At 40.9% G+C, this 19615-nt stretch overlaps 1 protein-coding gene across 7 annotated transcripts in view; it reads left to right on the top strand.

Annotated features, from left to right (window-relative positions):
• Positions 1–19615, top strand: part of OSBPL1A (oxysterol binding protein like 1A) — a 207209-nt gene that overhangs the window by 134273 nt on the left and 53321 nt on the right. For all 7 annotated transcript variants that reach the window (XM_056138043.1, XM_056138050.1, XM_056138049.1 and 4 more), the window contains one exon: positions 7811–7967. In XM_056138043.1, the coding sequence (XP_055994018.1) occupies positions 7811–7967 (157 nt within the window). The remainder of the gene's footprint in view (positions 1–7810; positions 7968–19615) is intronic.

The raw sequence follows: 19615 nt of genomic DNA, 5'->3' as shown, positions 1-19615 counted from the left end.
AGTCACTTTAAAAAAAATTTTTTTTAATGTAGGAGTACTGCTATTTATTCAGCCACTGATTAGGCTGATTGAATTCACAAGTCACTTTAAATGTAGTCGGTCGCAGTGATTCCCTGTGCTGTTCAGATTTACTGTTTTGAGCTTACTTAATTATATCTTAAAGCTGAATAACTTTGGCACTGATCTGATTTTGAGCCACTGTGGGCATTTTTAGAACAAGCTTTTAATACATGGGTGCCATAAAAATAAAAGATACCAAATTGTGTGTATCTCCTGAATGTTTCCTGGTGCCTTAAGTAGCAGGGAGCAGGATTATTTGGACATTGTCCACATCCCTTTACATCTTATTCCTTTGTAGTCTTTGTTCTCAAGTGAGTCCTCAAAAGTATTTAAAAAAATGTTTATCAAGTTAACTTAAAGTAGTTCTTGACACATTATATTGTAAATTTTATGACCTCTTCTTTCAAACTTTTAATGAGAAAAAATACCTAATAAGTAGGACAGAAGTATAAATACTCTTAATTCTAAAGTTTTAAAAACCATCTTATTGAAGTGTGATTTAAAAAAGTGGCGTTCTTAACGTACTACAACTTGATGGTACAATTTTGTTCATGTTAACACAAACATAGCTTTTATTTGTCTTGATATTTGGATGAGAGAGGGCTTGTGTTCAGTCTGAAATGTGTTTGGAATAAGTATAAAACCTGACAGGCAGATCTTTAAGGATGTGGGCCATTCAGAATTTGCCATATTGAAACAAACTCTGAGGGCTGGGGATGGAGCTCAGTGGTGGGCCTGACAGGTTTTTATTTGCTTACTTAGATTTTGCTTTATTTTTATGGTAGTAAAGTCTTGCTAATTTTTCTATTTTAAAGTATAAGTACAGTGTGATTAAGGACATTTCTGTTATTGCATAGCCATCGTCACTGCTGGGTTTGATCCTCAGTACCACCAAAAAACTCTTAAAATGTATGACAAATTAATTTTATTTCTACTGAAAATTTAACAGGGAAAATTAAATTAACTGGGCAAAGATTCCGGCTACTTTCAGTGCTTGTCTATAGCCTTTAGCTTGTAAAATGCTATTTTCAGAATGTTACTCTGACACTTTTTAGGTCATAAAATTGTCCTCACTTAAACTATCTAGATATTTCTGGACCTGTGAATAAGCAAACCCACAAATTTTCTATTTCTCAGCGTAAGAAGATTTTTCTAATTGCTCACAATTTCTTTTTAAACAATACAGGGGCTGGAGTCATAGTACAGTAGGTAGAGCATTTGCCTTGCTTGAGGACGACCACGGTTTGATCCCCGGCATCCCATATGACCATATGACCCCATATGATCCCCCAGCACCACCAGGAGCAATTCCTGAGTGCAAAGCCAGGAGTAAGCCCTACACAAATTCTTTGCATCAGACCCTGCTTAACTGGGAATGTTCTAGTCTCTGGTGTGAGCTCTGCCTGCTTCCTTGGAAGCCCTCTCTTTTTGTTCTGCTGCCTTTTGCCAGCCCAATTTTTCAAGGACCCCCACGCACTCCTCGTGTGCACTGATCTGCCTGCCTTGGCTGTTTGGGTATTTATTGACCTGTCCTCTGCCTTGCTGACAGGCTTCAGGACCTGGGCATCCTAGCCCACGTTTTGGATGCACTGAGATTCCGACATTCCTCGGTATTTATTGTTTATTGTCTTTCTCTACTGAATACCCCACCCCCAACCCTCACAAAGAAAATGCCTCTTGTCTTGCCCTAAAAAAAAAAAAAGCATCATAGGGTGTGACTCCTCCCCAAAGGCATATCTATTTATCTATCTATCTATCTATCTATCTATCTATAGATAAAGATATAAACTATAGCAGACAAAAAAATAATGAAAGACCACTTCAAAATCTAGTATTTTTGTGTACATTTCTTTTGCATTTAGAAAGGCATCTGTAGAAAGGTCAACTGGTTTTGCTTCTGTGTGATTATTTTTCTTTTTTTGGAGACAGGTCCCCAGAATGACTCAGGAGACCCTGGGGGCCACTCCCAGTGATCCAGTCCTGCTCACCAGCCTGTCCTGGTGGTTCAAATGCTAGGATTGAGGATTTGATGCTGCTCAGCCCCCGTGATGCTGGGGACCGGCAGAGCTATATCCAGTGGTGCTTGGAGGACCACATGATGCCAGGTCCACCCTGGTTCCAGGATGTGCCCCTGGCCCTTGACCCTATCCCACTCTTCTATGTAGTTTTCTTTCATCAGCAGCATTGAGAAATGACAGAACCAAAATGCTAGTTCATGCATTCAGTATGCTACATCTTTGGCTTTGGCCTGACAGGTTTTTATTTGCGTACTTACTCAGATTTTGCTTTATTTTTATTGTAGTAAAGTCTAAGTAATGAAACTTGCTAATTTTGCTATTTTATAGTATATAGTTCAATGTGATTAAAGACATTTTTGTTATTGCATAGCCATCACCACCACCATCCATCTCCAGATTTTTGTCACCATCACAAACTGGAATGCTGCACTATTCAATACTAACAACCCACCCTGCCTCCACCCCCATCCCCTCACCCTCACCATTGCTCTTAAAGCATGAGTATCCTAGCATCCTGCCACTACAGGAGTCACTGCCTCTGATAACAGCCATGTAGGAGGCAGTGAGTATAACCGTCTGGTACTTTGTGCTGTCCAAGCATTTATGGCACAGTAATACTGAGTTATAGTCAAGGTCAGGCCTATTTGGTATTTATATGTGTGGATGAAATTGAAAAACCAGGTGTCTTAAAATGGAATGATCACCTCTGAGACCCTGAGATGGATCACTGACATTAGGAAGATCTGAAAATGTCTTTCATGGGTAGGCTTTACCTTGATCAGAGAGCCTCTACAGTGCTTATGGCCTTGCTGCTAAATAATGAAATGTGTTAAATTTGACTTGAGGGACTGGAGCAATAGCACCAGTGGGTAGGGCGTTTTCCTTGCACGCGGCCGACCTGGGTTCAATTCCCAGCATCCCATATGGTCCCCCAAGCACCCTCAGGAGTAATTCCTGAGTGCACAGCCAGGAAGAACTCCTGAGGATCACCGGGTGTGACCCAAAAAGCAATAAATAAATAAATAACTTTGACTCTAGAACCCTGGATTTCTGTATCAAACTATGCTAGACTAGACATGGACGGCTGTGACTAGGAAGACACAGTCCTACTGAGAATGGCTCCTAGTGCCGATGAAATCCACACCATTCACACAGACTGGTAGACATTTCTCTAGTACCACTTCACATGAATTGGAAATGCTGACCTTTTGTTTACAAGTGAAGAAGTGGTAGAAGGGTTGGAGAGATAATACAGCAATTTCTGGCATCCTTTTTGTTCCCCCGAGCATGGCTAGAAGTAAGTCCTGAGCATTGCTTGGTGTGACTCCAAAACACAACAAAAAAACAAAAAAGAAGTGGTAGAATGTCTTGGTCACCTTGCTGATAATGGTGTGCAGGAACTTTGTTCATCAATACTATGCATTTAAACATTATTATAAGTATGCTCCCAAAACTATTTAAAAATTTAAAATAAATGAAAGATCTTTATAAAGAAGTAGTTTTAGTCTCACTGGTGCTATAAATCAGGTAATTGATCATACTTGCCCCTTTGCCTTTGAAGTGAGACTAGCAAGCATACAAAACCTTTCAGCTGGCATGGTATTCTACTTCAGTCTCTGGCTGCTAGATCAGGCAGGTACCACATATGGCTGATCTTGGACTCTCACCTGACCATGCACATGATAAAGGGAACTACAGATTAGGCAGCATCACATGTGGTGGCTCTGGGTCACCATAAGAGTTGAGCAGTGACCCTTGAGCCTCATACAGTGCAGATATTTGACGGCCTTGTCAGAAGCCTTCGGAGGAAGTGTCAGGCTTGCCAGATTCTGTCTGAAGGGAGCAGACTGGGAGCAAGGTAATTGGCGGAAGAATGGAGCAGAGCAGACGGTGAAGAAGATATGGGTGTGAGGGGGAAGGGAATAGAGGAGAGGGATGAGGAGGGGAGTGGGCTCAGCCCTGCTGCCCAGCAGTGAGTGGAGTGGCCCCTGAAGAAGGGGCAGGGACTGGTGTCTACAGCCTGTGTTCGTTGTGTTGAAATCTTGTTCTGAGAAAGTCTCTGTGCTTCATTGATGCTCTGTGAGCTGCCCTTTCTACTTTGTCATTAACTACAGCTATGCGTTTGTGAAGAATATTTTTTTTCAGGTAGACTGTTCCCTGTTTTAGGATTTGTATCTCTTAAACACAAACACATCATCCTATGCATTGGCTTGAGGTTTGCATGACAACTGCAGTGCTCTTTGGTTTGCATGACACCTAAATCATATGGTATCCTGATCATCAGTGACACTAAACTCTTCCGAGACTGTTATTTTGCTTGGCACTTAAAATTCTTTATTTCTTAAAAATACCAAACCGATTTGAAAACACAGTTGTGAAAGTCCCTCCATCCTCTCCACAAGCCCATGTTACCAAGTCAGGCTCTTCGGGGCTGTTCCTCGTTACCTTCACACTGCCTCTCTCCCCTCCAGCTTTCCCTGGAAAGTGGACATATATATCACTTGGTCTCATTGTGCCCTCACCAAATTTCTCTTACTCTCTTCTTTTGTACAGGTGCAGAACCAGTCTGGTCTTTAAGGAGGGAAAAACATTTTTTGTTGTTGTTTGTTTTCTGTTATAAAAATGTACATATATTTGGTTTTGTGCTACATTCAGTGGTACTCGGGACTTACTCCTGGCTGTGTGCTCACTGTGGTCAGTGATCTATTGTTCACTTCTCGCAGTGTTTGGGGGACCGACCGTACATAGTGCTGGGAGTCACACTTGGGTTGGTCACATGCAAGGCAAGCACATCACCCACTGTACTGTTGCTTCAGCCCCCGACTGTTTCATTGTTGGGTCTTTGGGTTATCTTTAACTTTTGGATATGATTGCTGTCCAGAACTGTCAATGAAAAATAAATCTATTTAAATGTATTGTTAAAATATTTGTTTCTTAGTTTTAGGGTACCTGACTGAACAAATCTCTATTTTCCAAAAAGTCCCAGCCCAGTGGGCAGAGCTTAGGGTGCTATTCAACATGCACTTGTGCTGCCCTAAGAGGTGTTACTGATCAACCTAATGTAATAAAAATGAGGTCCTATGGTTTTTAGCTAAATTATAGAGAACAGTAGAGGGACAAGAAAGCATTGAAAATTCTGGATTCCTGAACAATTCAGTTTTTATTCATGGTAAGCAGATGGTAGCTGCACTTATTTAAGGGCGTTTGCATGCATGGGTGTGAGTGCTTCCTGGAGCTGACAGTTCGGTGTGGGATCATATGCTCTGGAGGGGTGTTCAGGCTTATTTTGAATTTGCATTTTAATAAAAATAATGTTTATGTAGATTGAGTGCTGCTTTGAGTGGAACTATGGAGAGCTGCATTTCTACATGGTGTCCCAGGATATCCCACAGGGACTGCAGGTGACAATCACTTAAAGGAGGGCCACAGAAAGAAAGTAGGGGCCAAGCAGTAGGATGAGGGCCATAGGAAAGAAGTACAGTCCGAAGGGCCAGCTGGGAAGGGATTGAGAAGTGCTGGTTTAGGGCAGTGCCTATCTTCATACCTATGCGTTCCACCAGGGTCTCGCTTGAATGTGGCCTCTGTGTTAACAAGGAGCCAGAAAACCTGAATTCGAATCTTCCCTTGCTCACCTCCCCAGCCACATGTCTTATGCATACACGTTTAACTCCAGCTTCTGCTCCACCTTTCTGTTACGGTGAAGCTGCTGACCAGAGAGGAAGGGTGTGAATGTTCTGGAAAACAAATGCAGTTCAGGGGCAGATGGTTTCTGTTTCCCAGACAGGTGGGAGACTCCACTAGATATAGGGATTTGGGAATGTGTAATTTCCACCCTCAAAATGCTTGCTTGAGAATTAGATTTTATATGGACGCTTTAGGTGTTGTTAGCTTTTGAAAGTTTAATAGCAGAAGTACTTTTACTACGATGTCTGTTTTTTGGCTTCAGTTCTGTTTGTTTTGGGATCATACTGGTGGTACTCCTGGCTTTGCACTCAGGGATCACTCCTGGCAGTCTCAGAGGACCATATGGGATGCTGGTGATTGAATCCCGGTTGGTCACTTGCAGGGCACACACCCTACCCACTGTACTATCTCTCTGGCCCTCCTTCTGTGTCTATTATATTGATGTAATTAAAACTTTTCACACTTGTAGCCATTATAGCTTTTTCTTTATATTCAAATATTTAAAACCATATTTTTTGTAAGCTGTACTTAAGATTATTTGAAGGAAAGACGTTTAAAAGAATTTTTGTAAATTGAGATTCTGAACTTTACGATACTGTTAATTATGGTTCTTCATGCGTATAATCCCATCACCACACCCATCCCCAGGGTGCTCACCTCCCTCTCCCAAGGACTCCAGCACTCCTCCCTCTAGACCCCTACCTTCCAATTCAATTGTATGGATCAGTTCTCCCATTATGTTACCTTTGTCCCTTTGTTGCTACTTTGCTGTGTATCTTTATGTTCCATATGAGAGAGCATGGGCAGATGGTTTCTATTTCCCAGACAGGTGGAAGACTCCACTAGATTATAGGCGTTTGGTAATGTGTAATTTCCACCCTAAAAATGCTTGCTTCCCTTCCCTTCCCTTCCCTTCCCTTCCCTTCCCTTCCCTTCCCTTCCCTTCCCTTCCCTTCCCTTCCCTTCCCTTCCCTTCCCTCCCCTCCCCTCCCCTCCCCTCCCCTCCCCTTCCCTTCCTTTCCCCTTGTCCTTGTCCTTCCCCCTGTCCTTCCCCTTGTCCTTCCCTTCCCCTCTCCCTCCCTCCTCCCTCCTCCTCTTTCCCTCCCTCCTCCTCTTTCCCTCCCTCCTCCTCCTTCCCTCCCTCCCTCCTCCTCCTTCCCTCCCTCCTCCTCCTTTCTCTTTCCCCCCTTCTCCTTCTCTCTCCCTCCCTCCTGCCTTCCCTTCTCCTTCCTTCTCCTTACCTCCCTCTCTCCTTTCTCTTTCCCTTCTCCCTCCCTTCTCCCTTCTCCCTCCTCCTTTCCTCCTTCCTCCTCCTTCCCTCCCTCCTTCTTCCCTCCCTCCTCCTCCTTTCTCTTTCCCTTCCTTCTCCTTCCTTCTCCCTCCCTCCCACCCTCCCTCTCTCCTTACTTCCCTCTCTCCTTTCTCCTTCCCTTCTCTCTCTCTTCTCCCTTCTCCTTCCTCCTTTCCTCCCTTCCTTCCTTCTCTCTCTTTCTCTTTCTTTATTTCTCTTTCTCTTTTCTTTCGTTCCCTGTTTTTCTCTTTTTCTCTCTTTCACAAGCTACTGAACTCAGTCTTCATGCATGCAAGGTCAGTGCAGTACAGTTGAGCCTCCCAAGCTCTGATTACAGTTTCTTAAAGGGTAAGAGCACATGTTTTGCAAGTGGGTGCCCTGGGTTTGATACCTGGCACCACATGACTCCCCAGGCCCTGCTGGGAACAATCCCTGAGTATCACCAGGTGTGCCCTCCCTGCCCCTCCCCTCCACACAAATCAGATTGTGTTTGAAATTTCTTTCAGTGTATAAAACTTTTACAATTTAAGTTTGAATAAAACTATGTGTTGCTTAAATTTGCTGTAGTTATATTATACCGTGTCTTTATTGTAGTCCTCTAAAATCCCCAAGGAAGTAGTTAACCAATGGTTCGTTGAAGGAAGGACAAAGTAGTCTGCTTAAGTTTCAAAGCCTGATGCATTAGGAGAGATATCCTTTGTTCCCGAGGCCTCACACCAAAGTTCGAGTCATTGACTATGAACCTGCTCTGCCACAGATTCCGAGTCTGAGCGGTCCCTGAGTCGACTGGAAGCAGTAACAGCACTCTCGGTTGAAGAGGAGGGAGAACATTTGAGCGGGAGAAGACACAGAATGTCTGAAGGAAAAGATTGTGGTGGTGGAGATGCTCTCTCCAATGGCATCAAAAAGCACAGGTATGAGAGCTATTAGTAGTAACCATTGCTGCTTTTTTTTTTTCATTACTATAAAGTGCCTTTGGCTTTGTAAAAAAGTGATGTCGTCTTGTTTTTCCAAACCCTCTGTATTGGATATTTATATTTTCTTTAACTATTTACTTACTTAAAGAAGAACTTTATAAATAATTGTAGGAACAAAGCACAAAGCTTGGTTTTAGCAACCCTGGTTTTAAGGGGAGCATCAATCCGTTCGTTGATGATTTAGAAAGCTTTTCTCAGTCACCTCTTGAAATTGATGCTGTGTTCCTTTTTCAACATACATCTTTTATGACTCTGCCTCCCAATGCTATTTTAGTTTCTAGTCATTCGATCTTCTTGTTGGTTTTATTAAGAGTGCATGGTAATATTGCCTGACTGTTGATGCAATTTAGTTACATTTAGACAAAGACTTTTATTAAGACCCAGGGTTTGTTGAACATAGCCATTTTATACTATCTAATAGCATTTGTGTCTTTCTACTCCCTGGATGATTCTGTCCTAGAGATTGTCCCAAATTAATGAGACGTAACAGACACCAGCCTTCTCTGATTTCAGACCAAGTTTACTGATACAGTGCCATGCGTGTATGCTGGTACTCACAGAGGAAAATATTTTAATCAAATTACCAGTGACAGATAAATTTGTCAACATTAAAAAGCATGTTTGGAGCAAGAAATATTTCCCAGTTATATTCTTTAGAATTTTTTTGATTGGTAATTTTAGATTAAACAATTTTATTTCACCCCAAATCTAGCCACAGTTAGTCACAGTGCTTTATGAGAAAGAAATGCATATCACTCTAATTCACACCATAACAAAAAAAAAAAAGTCAGTTTATTTTGAAAAGATCAGTGAGTTTTGAAGTAAGTGGATGAAACCAGGGTATCCTCTAAACTGTATTTGTGGTTAACTTTTGACGGAGCTCATCGTTGCGAATTCTGAGGTGACAGTGAATGCCTTACCGCTGTCCCCTGTCCGGACTGACTGCCCACTGTGGATCCAGGTTAAGTTCTGTGCAAGCTCTGACCTACGAGTAGGAAACCTGGCAGGTCTTCCCATCTCTAATTAGAAGATAATCCTTAGCTATTGAACATACACCAGGACTCTCCAGGGAAAGCATAGACATTCAATAAGCATGCGAATAATGAGTAAAATTGTTTCAGAAAGAGCACCCCTTTGATGCTGTCACATCTGTGAATGGAGAGGGATTTCCATGCTACTTTGCAGTCTTCGGTAGCTTTCTCTTATGTGTAATCATAACAGTAGGTACTTTGCAGTCCACAGAAAGGGACCATACTTTTTTTTCTTTTAATATTTTATGTCTGTCTTCATTAAACCAAGAGTAGTACAGATGAAAATTAAGATGAAATTCAGAAAATGCAACAGGAGAGGCTGCTACGAAGAACAAAAGACATTCTGCAATATAATGACCTAAACGGAAAATTGATGAAATAAGTTTCAACTAACTGTCCCAATAAATGAAGGAAATACTTAATTATTTCAAGAAAGAGGACAGTTTAGGAAATTGTCAGTGGTCAAGTATGTAGGAAAATATAAACATAACCTATTTGAATATTTGATGGAGGAGTTTTTTTTAAGCCTGTTCTCCCCGCCCCCACCCCCAGCCCCCATGGGCTGGAGCGATAGCACAGCTGTAGGGTTGCACACAACCAGCCTAGCCGATCCAGGTTTGGTTCCTCTGCCCCTCTCGGAGAGCACAGCAAGCTACTAAGAGTATCTTGCCTGTGTGCCAAATACAGTAACAAGTCTCAAAATGGAGATGTTACTGGGCCCGCTCGAGCAAATCGATGAACAACAGGAGGATAGTGTTCAGTGTGTTCCTCCCCCCAGCCCCCATCAAGTTCTTTGGTCCGTTAAAAAACATAATCTAAATTTTTCATTTTGTGTTTATTGAAAGTATAATTTGTTAGTTTTAGAAATACAGCATGGCAATTTAATACTTGTTTATATTGTGATGTTTGTAGTATAAAGCATAAGTCTAGTTAATATCATCTCCCTCATATAGTTATAATTTTTTTACTATTCACTCTTAGTAACTTGAAAATATGTCAGACAATACTAGTATAATCATCATTCTTTATTTTAGAATAAAAATAAAATTTACTTCCTCAAGTCCCTCTTTCCTGTTCCCTAAATCATGAATGGTTATTCTTATAGTTATTTTGGTGATGTTTTGGAAAAGCAGATGTATTCTGTCATGTGTATCAGGGGATCAGCCTGAATTGAAGATAAAATTTATTTGAAATTTTCTGTTGAATCTTTAAATGTCAAATAAAATTTGTATTTGATCTTATATATCCTATTTTCTTCAATGCTAAAAAATATTTTACTTAACTCTCCTATAAAAACCGAAGTTACGTTTTCCCCATGCTCCATACCCGCAACTTACCACCTGAGATATACTCACTCAGATGGAGGAAGAGGAGCTATGGGTTGAATGTGAGCAGCAGTGCTTTTTTCTTTTTTTCTTTTTGGGTCACACCTGGCAATGCACAGGGGTTACTCCTAGCTCATGCATTCAGGAATTACTCCTGGCGGTGCGCGGGGGACCATTATGGGATGCTGGGAATCGAACCTGGGTCAGCCGCGTTCAAGGCAAACGCCCTACCTGCTGTGCTATTGCTCCAGCCCCAGCAGTGCTTATTTTAAAGTGGAAAACAAGGAAGGAACCTTGGAAATAACAGCATAGATAGTATTAAATTCTGGCCTAGTTAAATGTTCAGTAAACGAGAAGAAAGGTTTTCAACCATTTTAATTTTTTTAGCCATGGAACTACTTGTGAGACAGAAAATTAGCGTGGAAATGATTAAAATCACATCCACCTTGAAGATTGAAGAGAGTCCTCTCATCTCTTCTCTCCGGTTTGCTACTTCATTGAGAGTGACCACATCTACTTCACGTCCTTACCCAATAAAATACCTAAACTTAACTTCCTGTATTGTGTGTGAAATAAGCTATATATTCTTCCCCCCTCAATAACATAATCATTCTAAACTCTGTTCTGTTCCTATTGAATGTGTTAGTATGCACAGAATTCCTAGCAGAGTGCCTGCCACAGAGGAGGCACTGAATATAAATAAAAGGTGTCTGCTCTCCCCCCCCCCCCCCCCGCGCACATCCTACTCCCCAGAGATGATTTGCTTTGATTTGAAGACCCTTACCCACTTGTTTCCTTTAATACCCACTGTCATTGGATAACACCGAGGAATGCTCTGATTCAGAGAAGTATGAGCTATCAGGCATATGGGCTGCAAGAGTAAAATAAGACATGCTGAGCTAATTGAGTCAATTTATACGGTAATAAAAATATTGTAGCGCTGTAGCACTGTCCTCCCGTCATTCATTGATTTGCTTGAGCGGGCCCAGGTACATCTTCATTGTGAGACTTGTTACTGTGTTTAGTTCCTCTCAATAATTATTTTGTTAGCTAACTAGGTAACATGCCTTCTTAAGAAGTTTTTTTCTTTTGTTTTTGGGTTTTGAGCCATGCCTGGAACAATGCTCAGGGGTTACTCCCTAGTTCTGCAGTCAGGAACTTCTCCTGGCAGTGCTCAGGGTACTGTATGGGATTCCATGCGTGAAACCTGGGTCACCTTCTTGCAAGGTGAGCATTCTACCTGCTGTACTATTGTTCTATCCCCTCTCTTAGAAGTGTGTACAAAATTGAGTTATCTAAAATTAATTTCCAAACTGGAATCTTGAAAGTTGGCTTGGCACTCAGGAATTACTCCTGCTGGTGCTTGGGGGAACCACGTGGGATGCCGGGATCAAATTCAGGTTAACGGCAGGCGAGACAAATCTGCTAACTGTTCCTACAATATCAGCAATAGGACAAAAACATGGGTCATCTTTTCTGTTCAGCATTGTTTTGAGACCAGAACCAGGAACATGACGCAGCCACAGAAGTTAAAAACATAAAACCAGAAGTATCCACAGGAAAACAGCTTTAGTCAGGAAGTTAGATAAGATTGCTTTTCCACCAAAATCAGCAATTTGCATTTCTAAATACTTCCAGCAGTCAGAAGCTGCAATTAAAACTAAGATTGAGGGAGACCATATTCAGGATAGCTATTAAAATTTTACATACCTAGGAATAAACCGTAGCAAAAAGTATACAGTAGTAAAGCTTATTAAGGGACATAAAACAATAAGATGGAAAATTTGGGGCATAAAAATATTTCTGCCAGGTTAAGTTGTAGGCTCAATGTAATTTTTGTTTGTTTTGGGGATATACCTGGCTGTGCTCAGGGCTTCCTCCTGGCTCTTTGCTCAGGGATCACTCCTGCTTGTACTTGGAGAACTCTATGTGGTGACAGGGAGTTGAACCTGGGTTGGCCACATGCAAAGCAAATGCCCTACTCACTGTACTTTCTCTCTGACCTCAGCCGTGATGGAATTTTAATTGCAAGTTTAAAGTCCCATTTTTTGTATATTGGAATAATGGATTATGAAATAAATGTTTAGCATAAAGAACTTTGAGTAAATAAAATATTGCTCGAGAACCAGGTTAGAAAAAGGATGACATTTGTCCTACCAAATGCTAAAATTACCTATCTTTGGTACAGGATTATCCCAGAAGCAGTTTACCTCAAGAGTCAAAGAAAACCACACAGGGACCCACACATACTAGGGAAAACTGGTGTATCTAACGAGCTAGCACAGTGAGGCAACAAGTGATTGGGTGAATGATGCTGGAACAGTCACTTAATATGGAGGTAAAAAGGAAATATGTCCCTATTGCAGCTGTACAGACATAAAATCTTACTTAGTGTACAAGGCCAAAACTTGGAAACCTATAATAGAAAATGTGAATTTTCTTTGCAATTTTTGAGTTTATTTTTGGGTTACACCTAGTGATGCTCAAAGGTTACTCCTGGCTCAGTAAGTGCTCAGGAATTACTCCTGGTGGTGCTTGGGGAACCACGTGGGATGCTGGGGATCAAACTCAGGCTAACTGCATGCTAGGCAAGCACCCTATTCACTCTGCTATCACTCCGACATAAGAAAAGATTTACAACAGAAGAGTGATGAGGAATAAACTTTTTTCTGATTCTAATTAATGTACTTCATGTATTAACTTTAATGAAGCTCTTTGTTCTTTAATAGGGCTGGAGCAAGAGCACAGAGGTTGGGTGTTTGCCTTGCGCGCAGCCAGCCTGGCTGAGCCGGGGTCAATTCTTTCGCCCCTCTCAAAGAGCCCCGCAAGCTACCGAGAGTATCTTGCCTGCACAGCAAAGCCTGGCAAGCTACCTGTGACTATTCAATATGCCAAACACAGTAACAACAAGTCTCAAAAATGGAGATGTTACTGGGCCCACTCGAGCAAATCGATGAACAACGGAAGGACAGTGTTTGTTTGTTGTTCTTTAGTACATGTGTCTATGAATCTCAGATGTTTTGCTGAAGTGGTACATTAGAAGCCCAGATGACTAGTTTCCCCTTCATGTACTGTGTATGACTTCTTTTAAATTGTTATTAGGTAGCCTAGTAACATCTGTCTTCTCTGTATGTAAAGCCTGGAAAAGAGCTGAACTGACAATTTGAAGTGAAACACTGAGGTTAAAAATATAAGGTGACATAGTGTTTTCCAAGAAAAGCCATGACATTGAGTAAATATTAGTGGTAAATCTAATTCATTTAACTCCTAATGTATTTTATCAATAAAACAGAATATCTTGATTATGAAATCTCCCAACAGGGAACATTTTAAGGGACAAATCATTGAGTTTCAAGCATAAGTTGGGACACAGAGTGAATAGCAGGTCATTCGACAGATGTCCTCGGGTGCCTGTCAGGGTGTGACTGGAGTAACTCCTTACCAATGTGTGTGTGTGGTTTCTAGGACCACTTAAGCAGGAGTGCAGACACAGATTAGCTTTCTTAAGAACCCAGGAGTCCTGTGTAGAATTTGCCTGCTTTTGATGGAAGGCATGTGGCCCAAGTGGTTCTCTGATGATGCTGTGAGTCTGTGCTCTCACCCTGCTTCCTGCCTGAGACCTCATTAGATCTGGATAGTAGAGGGTTGTGTTAAAAAGAAGAGCAGCATGACGTTCCCTCCTGGACACAAGCCTGACCTCAGTCTGTCTCAGTAGCTAGAGATATTAGAGCTCTGAAGATACAGAAGCAGGCAACGAGATCAACTCTTGGACGGGGAGCAACAGATGCTTGTCACTCAGAGATCTTAAGACCAGGCGAGGGCATTGATGTGCCACGTTGGCAGGTGATTGGGAAGCCTGGTAATGAAGCTGTGTGTCACCAGGTGGGCAGAGCTTAGAGCGCTGGACAAGCTGGATGGAGGTGACTTAAAGCCGAAGAAGAAAAGCTAGTTAGTCACTCTAATTAAACATGAATCCCATTTCCTGCAGAAGCACATTTGGAGATTCCTCAGCCAATAAGAGAGAGTGCCGCCGTGTCAGGTTTGAGTTAGTTATTCAGCTAAAAGGCTTCACAGACACAGACCTTTTGTAGGTCTAACGAACTGCTGGTAGGCTAGGGGGTTCCTGGCGGTATGTTAGGAAGGGAAAGTCAGTCTAGGTCTGAATTCAGCATGGCCTTTACTACGAGATGTCATTTTGGGGAGTTCACCTCTTCCAACCTTAGTTTGAAACCATATGGGAGACTGGGGTGAGAGCTGAAGTTGGAAAGTCTATGCCCAGGGTGTGCAGAGCCCTGGACGAATCCCCAGCGTGTAGCCCTGGAGGCGCCGGGCACCACTGATCTAGGTCTCATGGTTCCCAGGCATTGAACCATCATACCTGAAAGTGGCCCTACACCCTAAATCGTTTGCGAACTAATGTTCATATGTAGATATCTAAGCAGATTTAGATTTATTTGACACAAAGTACTTTATAGGCACACAAATCGTTGGGTTTACCCCATATTCATCCATGGGGGCACATGCTCTCTGCTCTCCCTCCTCTGTGTACTGTTGATTGATTCCTAGTGTTCATTTCTCAGTCTGGCATATTCATTGTTGAGTTGCTGGAGCCGTTATTGGCTGGGGTCTATACTGTTATTTCATCACATTCTCCAAAATAGTGGTTTCTCTCATTTCTTCTTTGTTTAGCTAGATTTGTCTGTAAAGAAAAAACTTGTCATTAGCTCTTTCAGACTATGTTGGTTCCTCAGCGTCATCTAAAAGGTGTTGCGTGATACGTAAGTAAAAGGGAACATTTGGATTGTAGAATGTAGCTACTGTGTTGGGGTAAACAGTAAATGATGTACATTAAGAAATTAACTTTTCTACTCATGGATTTTCATAAGAAAACCGACGATAAATTATCTTCAACAATTCAGAAAAAAATGAAATTTTTCTGTCAAAGGACATTCACATTTGAAATATGAAAGAACCAAGTATACTTTTGTATTCAGAATTTGATTATTGTAACATTGTTTATTTACATAAGTGACTGCCTTTACCCCTGAAATTTCAAAATAATGTAACTTGACTTTTTATGCTCTAGCAAGCATCTTATTCAGTGTTGTAAAATTAATTGAATATACTGAGAAAAGATCCTGATCACCAAGAAAATTAAAATATTGAAATCTAAAAAAAAATAAATAAAAGGTGTTGCATGAACATGCATATGGGATCTTTGAAGCTCTTTGTTCCTGACTTTGTTCACAGCCACCCCTCTGACCAAGCCCCACTGTTGGCTGCTGTGTCCTTTTGACAGAACCTCCTTTGGTTCTGTTGTTTTTATTTTTCAGGTATAATATACTGTAAGAATCTAGCTGTCGCTGATAGCTGCCTTGCTTTTTGATACAAAGAGATATTTCAGGCTTATCTGTGTTTCCTGCTTTAGACCCAGAGTCAGCTGTTTCTTCAAGGAGCTACATTTCAATTCAGTGGGAAGTAATATTAGATGTAACACTTTGAATAGTAAATATTCAGTGCTACTGGGTTAGCTTTTGTTTTGAGGACTTTATCTTAGGGACGAGGGGGAGAATATATTTCCTCCTCACATTTTATTAGGAAAAAGAAATGCTTTATAAGTTAATACCAATGCGATAGCACAGCGGGTAGGGCGTTCGCCTTACACGCGGCCAACATGGCCGACCCGAGTTCGATTCCTCCGCCCCTCTCGGAGAGCCCGGCAAGCTACCGAGAGTATTGGATATGCCAGACACAGTAACAACAAAGTCTCCAATGGAGACGTTACTGGGCCCGCTCGAGCAAATCGACGATCAACGGGAGGGCCTTTACCTTTACCTTTTAATGTATTTCCAGCTTAAATTTTGGAGTGCAGGATTTCCTTAAATTCTTTATAACTTTCTGTTCCTAATGACATTTACATAATTGCCCATTTCCTTTATTCTAATATTTATTTCTCATACTTATACACAAATACAGTAGGATTATTGATGACAGTATTGTAGGGACTAATGCTGAATCAACCAGCAGTGTGGTTAAACTACTACATTGCACAGTTCCTTTGTTTTATTAGCTCTCAGGACTTAATTTTTAAATGACATAAGTTATTAACATAAAGTCAGAGCTATAAAGTAATATTTTTAATCTAGTCTCCTCGCATTTGTCTACTCCCCAAAAGTAACTACTTTGATGAACTTTTGAGTTGTATTGTTCTTAGTAGGAGTAATATAAAGATACATTCATATCCTTGTTTACTTTCAAAAAATATATGTATAGCTTGGTCAATTCCAGTCCTTTTGGTCTCATATTTTTCATTGATATTAATTATTTCTAATGCAACTTTGAAAAAATACATGTGTTTTGTGTAGAAATGATTCTCTTAAAATCTTTTGATTGTTGTTGCATTTACGTGGTTCAAAATTTAGAAATATATGAGGGAGGTAGCTCAAGGGTCTCAAGCTTGAGTTTGATCCTTGGTCCAACCTTGCTCACCAGACATCACTGGAGGTAGCCATGGTAGCCTCCTAACCCCTAGGGTGGCATCATTGGACCCCAGCACCACTGGTCTATACACTGAATCAATCACACCTGTATAGCAGGCCAGAGAATCACTGTGAGTGACCCTTAAGCCCAAATTTTAAATGTTAAATAATTTTTTTAGTTTATTTGACTTGGTGGGAGGTCACACCAGTCTATGCTCAAGGATCACACCTGGCATCGGAGTGCCTGGTATGGAACCTGGGTTGGATCCGAGCAGGCCAAGTCCCTTCCCTCTGTACTGTCTCTCCAGATCATTTACCACTTTTAAATCTAGTCTCCACCTTTTTCCAAATGCAAACATTATTATTTATACAGTATTGTTTTTATACATAAATTATAAAAATGCAGAGGCCCTGACTATGCTTTTTAAAATATATATATTAAATTGTTTATTCAACAGTTGTGGGTTTTTTTTGTTTGTTTGTTTTTAATTTTCGGGCCACACCCAGCAGCTGTGCTCAGGGGTTATTCCTGGCTCTGTGCTCAGGGATCATTTCTGATGGAACTTAGAGGACCAATTGCAGTTCTGGGGATTGAATTCAGATCAATTGCATGCAATACAAGAGCCTTACACACTGTATTACCTCTCTGATCCTCAACAAAGATAGTTTGAGTCCCTGTCCTGAATACTGAGATCACCTAGTAAGGCCAAGGGTAGACCCCAGTCACAGGGAGGGTCTATTTCTGAAGTGAAGAGGTTGAGCAAATGCAAGTATTCACCATCTGTTTTTTTTCCAGTGAATTACTTAAATCTCTTGTCTATTTTTTTCTGTAGAAATGTTGAACTTTCCTTTTCTTCAAATACTCTAATGGCATTAGGGAAACATTTTTAAATGGGTTGAAAGTCTTTTTTTCTCAGTTTGTCAGAAGGAAAGATAATTATTAGAATTTCTAAATCTTACCACATATTGGAAAATGTATAATAAAACCTCATTAATAAGTAAAAATTATAAATTATTGATATATAATTAATAAATAGAATTATACATTATATACATCATAATAAAGAGAAAATCCTATTTTGTTGGTTTTGAACCCATATGAATATGCTTTCTGGAAAAAGGAGCAAGCATGATAACCTCTCAGTATCTGCATTGCAAACCATAATGCCCAAAAGTAGAGAGAGAGTATGGGGAAGATTGTCTGCCATGGAGGCAGTGGGAGGATGGGAAAGTGGGGAAATACTGGGGATATTGGTGATGGGGAATGTGCACACGTGGAGGGATGGGTGTTTGATCATTTTGTGATTATAACTCAAACATGAAAGCTTGTAACTATATCTCACGGTAATTCAATAAAAAAATTTTTTTAAAAAAGAATACGCTTTCTGGGGAGAAAGCATAGATGAACTAGAAAAATATAGTTATTGACAGCTACCTGGGATTGAATTTCCTCTCACTTTCCTAATTCTAGGCAGTTTATAATTTCTTCATTTTGGAGCGGGGGAGGGCCAAGGAAAGGGGGGCTGGGTCACATCTGGAAGAACTCAGGAGCTACTCCTGGGAGGGAAAAATAAGTGGTACCGGGGATTGCTGTTGGCTGCATTGCAGGGCAGGCACCTTTGCCCCCTACTATTTTTCTGACCCAATTTATAATTTCTTTGAAATTGAACTTCATGTGTGAAACTAGGGTAATAACAAGACCTTTCTTGTTTGCATGTTCAGATAATGAAGTCTTACTGGGTTTCAACCACCAGGCCATTGGCCCATGCAGAGCCGCAGAAATTCCTGCCAATCCTCAAAGGTTACTGCAGCTTAATGCAGTGGTTTCTCTGGCTCCTGTAGTGGGATGGTGCTACCCACAAGCCTGGGCAGCATTGTCTATGTCAGTTGTTTGGTCATCCATGAAATTCTGGTCCTGCTTTCATAGTGTGCAGGTGTAAAGGTTGAAATCCACCGATCAAGGCACTCTGAGTGGTTCAAATGAATTGTCAGATGCTACTATAAGTACAAAACTGATATCCCCCAAGCAAAAGTTGATGAATGAATTGTTTTCTTCTTTTCTTCCACCTTCTAAGATATAGTCTTTGGATGAATTCTAGAAGTTTTAAATTGTTTTTTGTTATTGAAATTTGGGGAGGAGGGGGATAGGAAAGTGTTGATATTGAAATAACATTGTTTTGTTTCGGTAAATATGAAGTAAAATTGTCCTTGCACTTAATGTCTCCCCTTGTTGAATTTCAGGGCTTTTGCATAGCATGGTGAAATAGAAATCTTGTGTTTCTGCTCAGAACACAAAGGCATGGCTGGCCTACACAGAGCTGGTTGTAAACTTACATTGTCAGAAGTGTAAACAAGAGGTGACTAGAGGCTTGAAGCTCTGTTATTCATTCCTTGGTCCCTTGATACTACTTTCCCCATGCAGAGGTCTCATTACTTCTCCTTTTGATCCCTAGGCTTTTTGAATCTCTTATGTAAATATCCAATTTCTATTTCAAGTTTGCTTTATGTACACTTATAATCTGTCAAGAGATATAAGGTAAATATTTATTATAGTGTACCTTCTTGCTTGGGGTTTTGTTCTGTTTGAAGATATTCACCCTCTACACACACACACACCCCTACACACACACACACACACACACACACACACACACACATGCACACACACACACAAACACGGTTTTGAGTGCCTAGGAAATATCTTTATGTGTACATTTTAAAAAACCTATCTGCCCTGTCCTATTTACTTT

Source organism: Sorex fumeus, unplaced genomic scaffold (genome assembly GCF_029834395.1).
Source record: "Sorex fumeus unplaced genomic scaffold, SorFum_2.1 ptg000128l, whole genome shotgun sequence".
In the NCBI taxonomy this organism is placed as follows: Eukaryota; Metazoa; Chordata; class Mammalia; order Eulipotyphla; family Soricidae; genus Sorex; species Sorex fumeus.
Note: the sequence above shows the minus strand (reverse complement) of the source record. Positions and strands in the feature narration are given on the sequence as shown.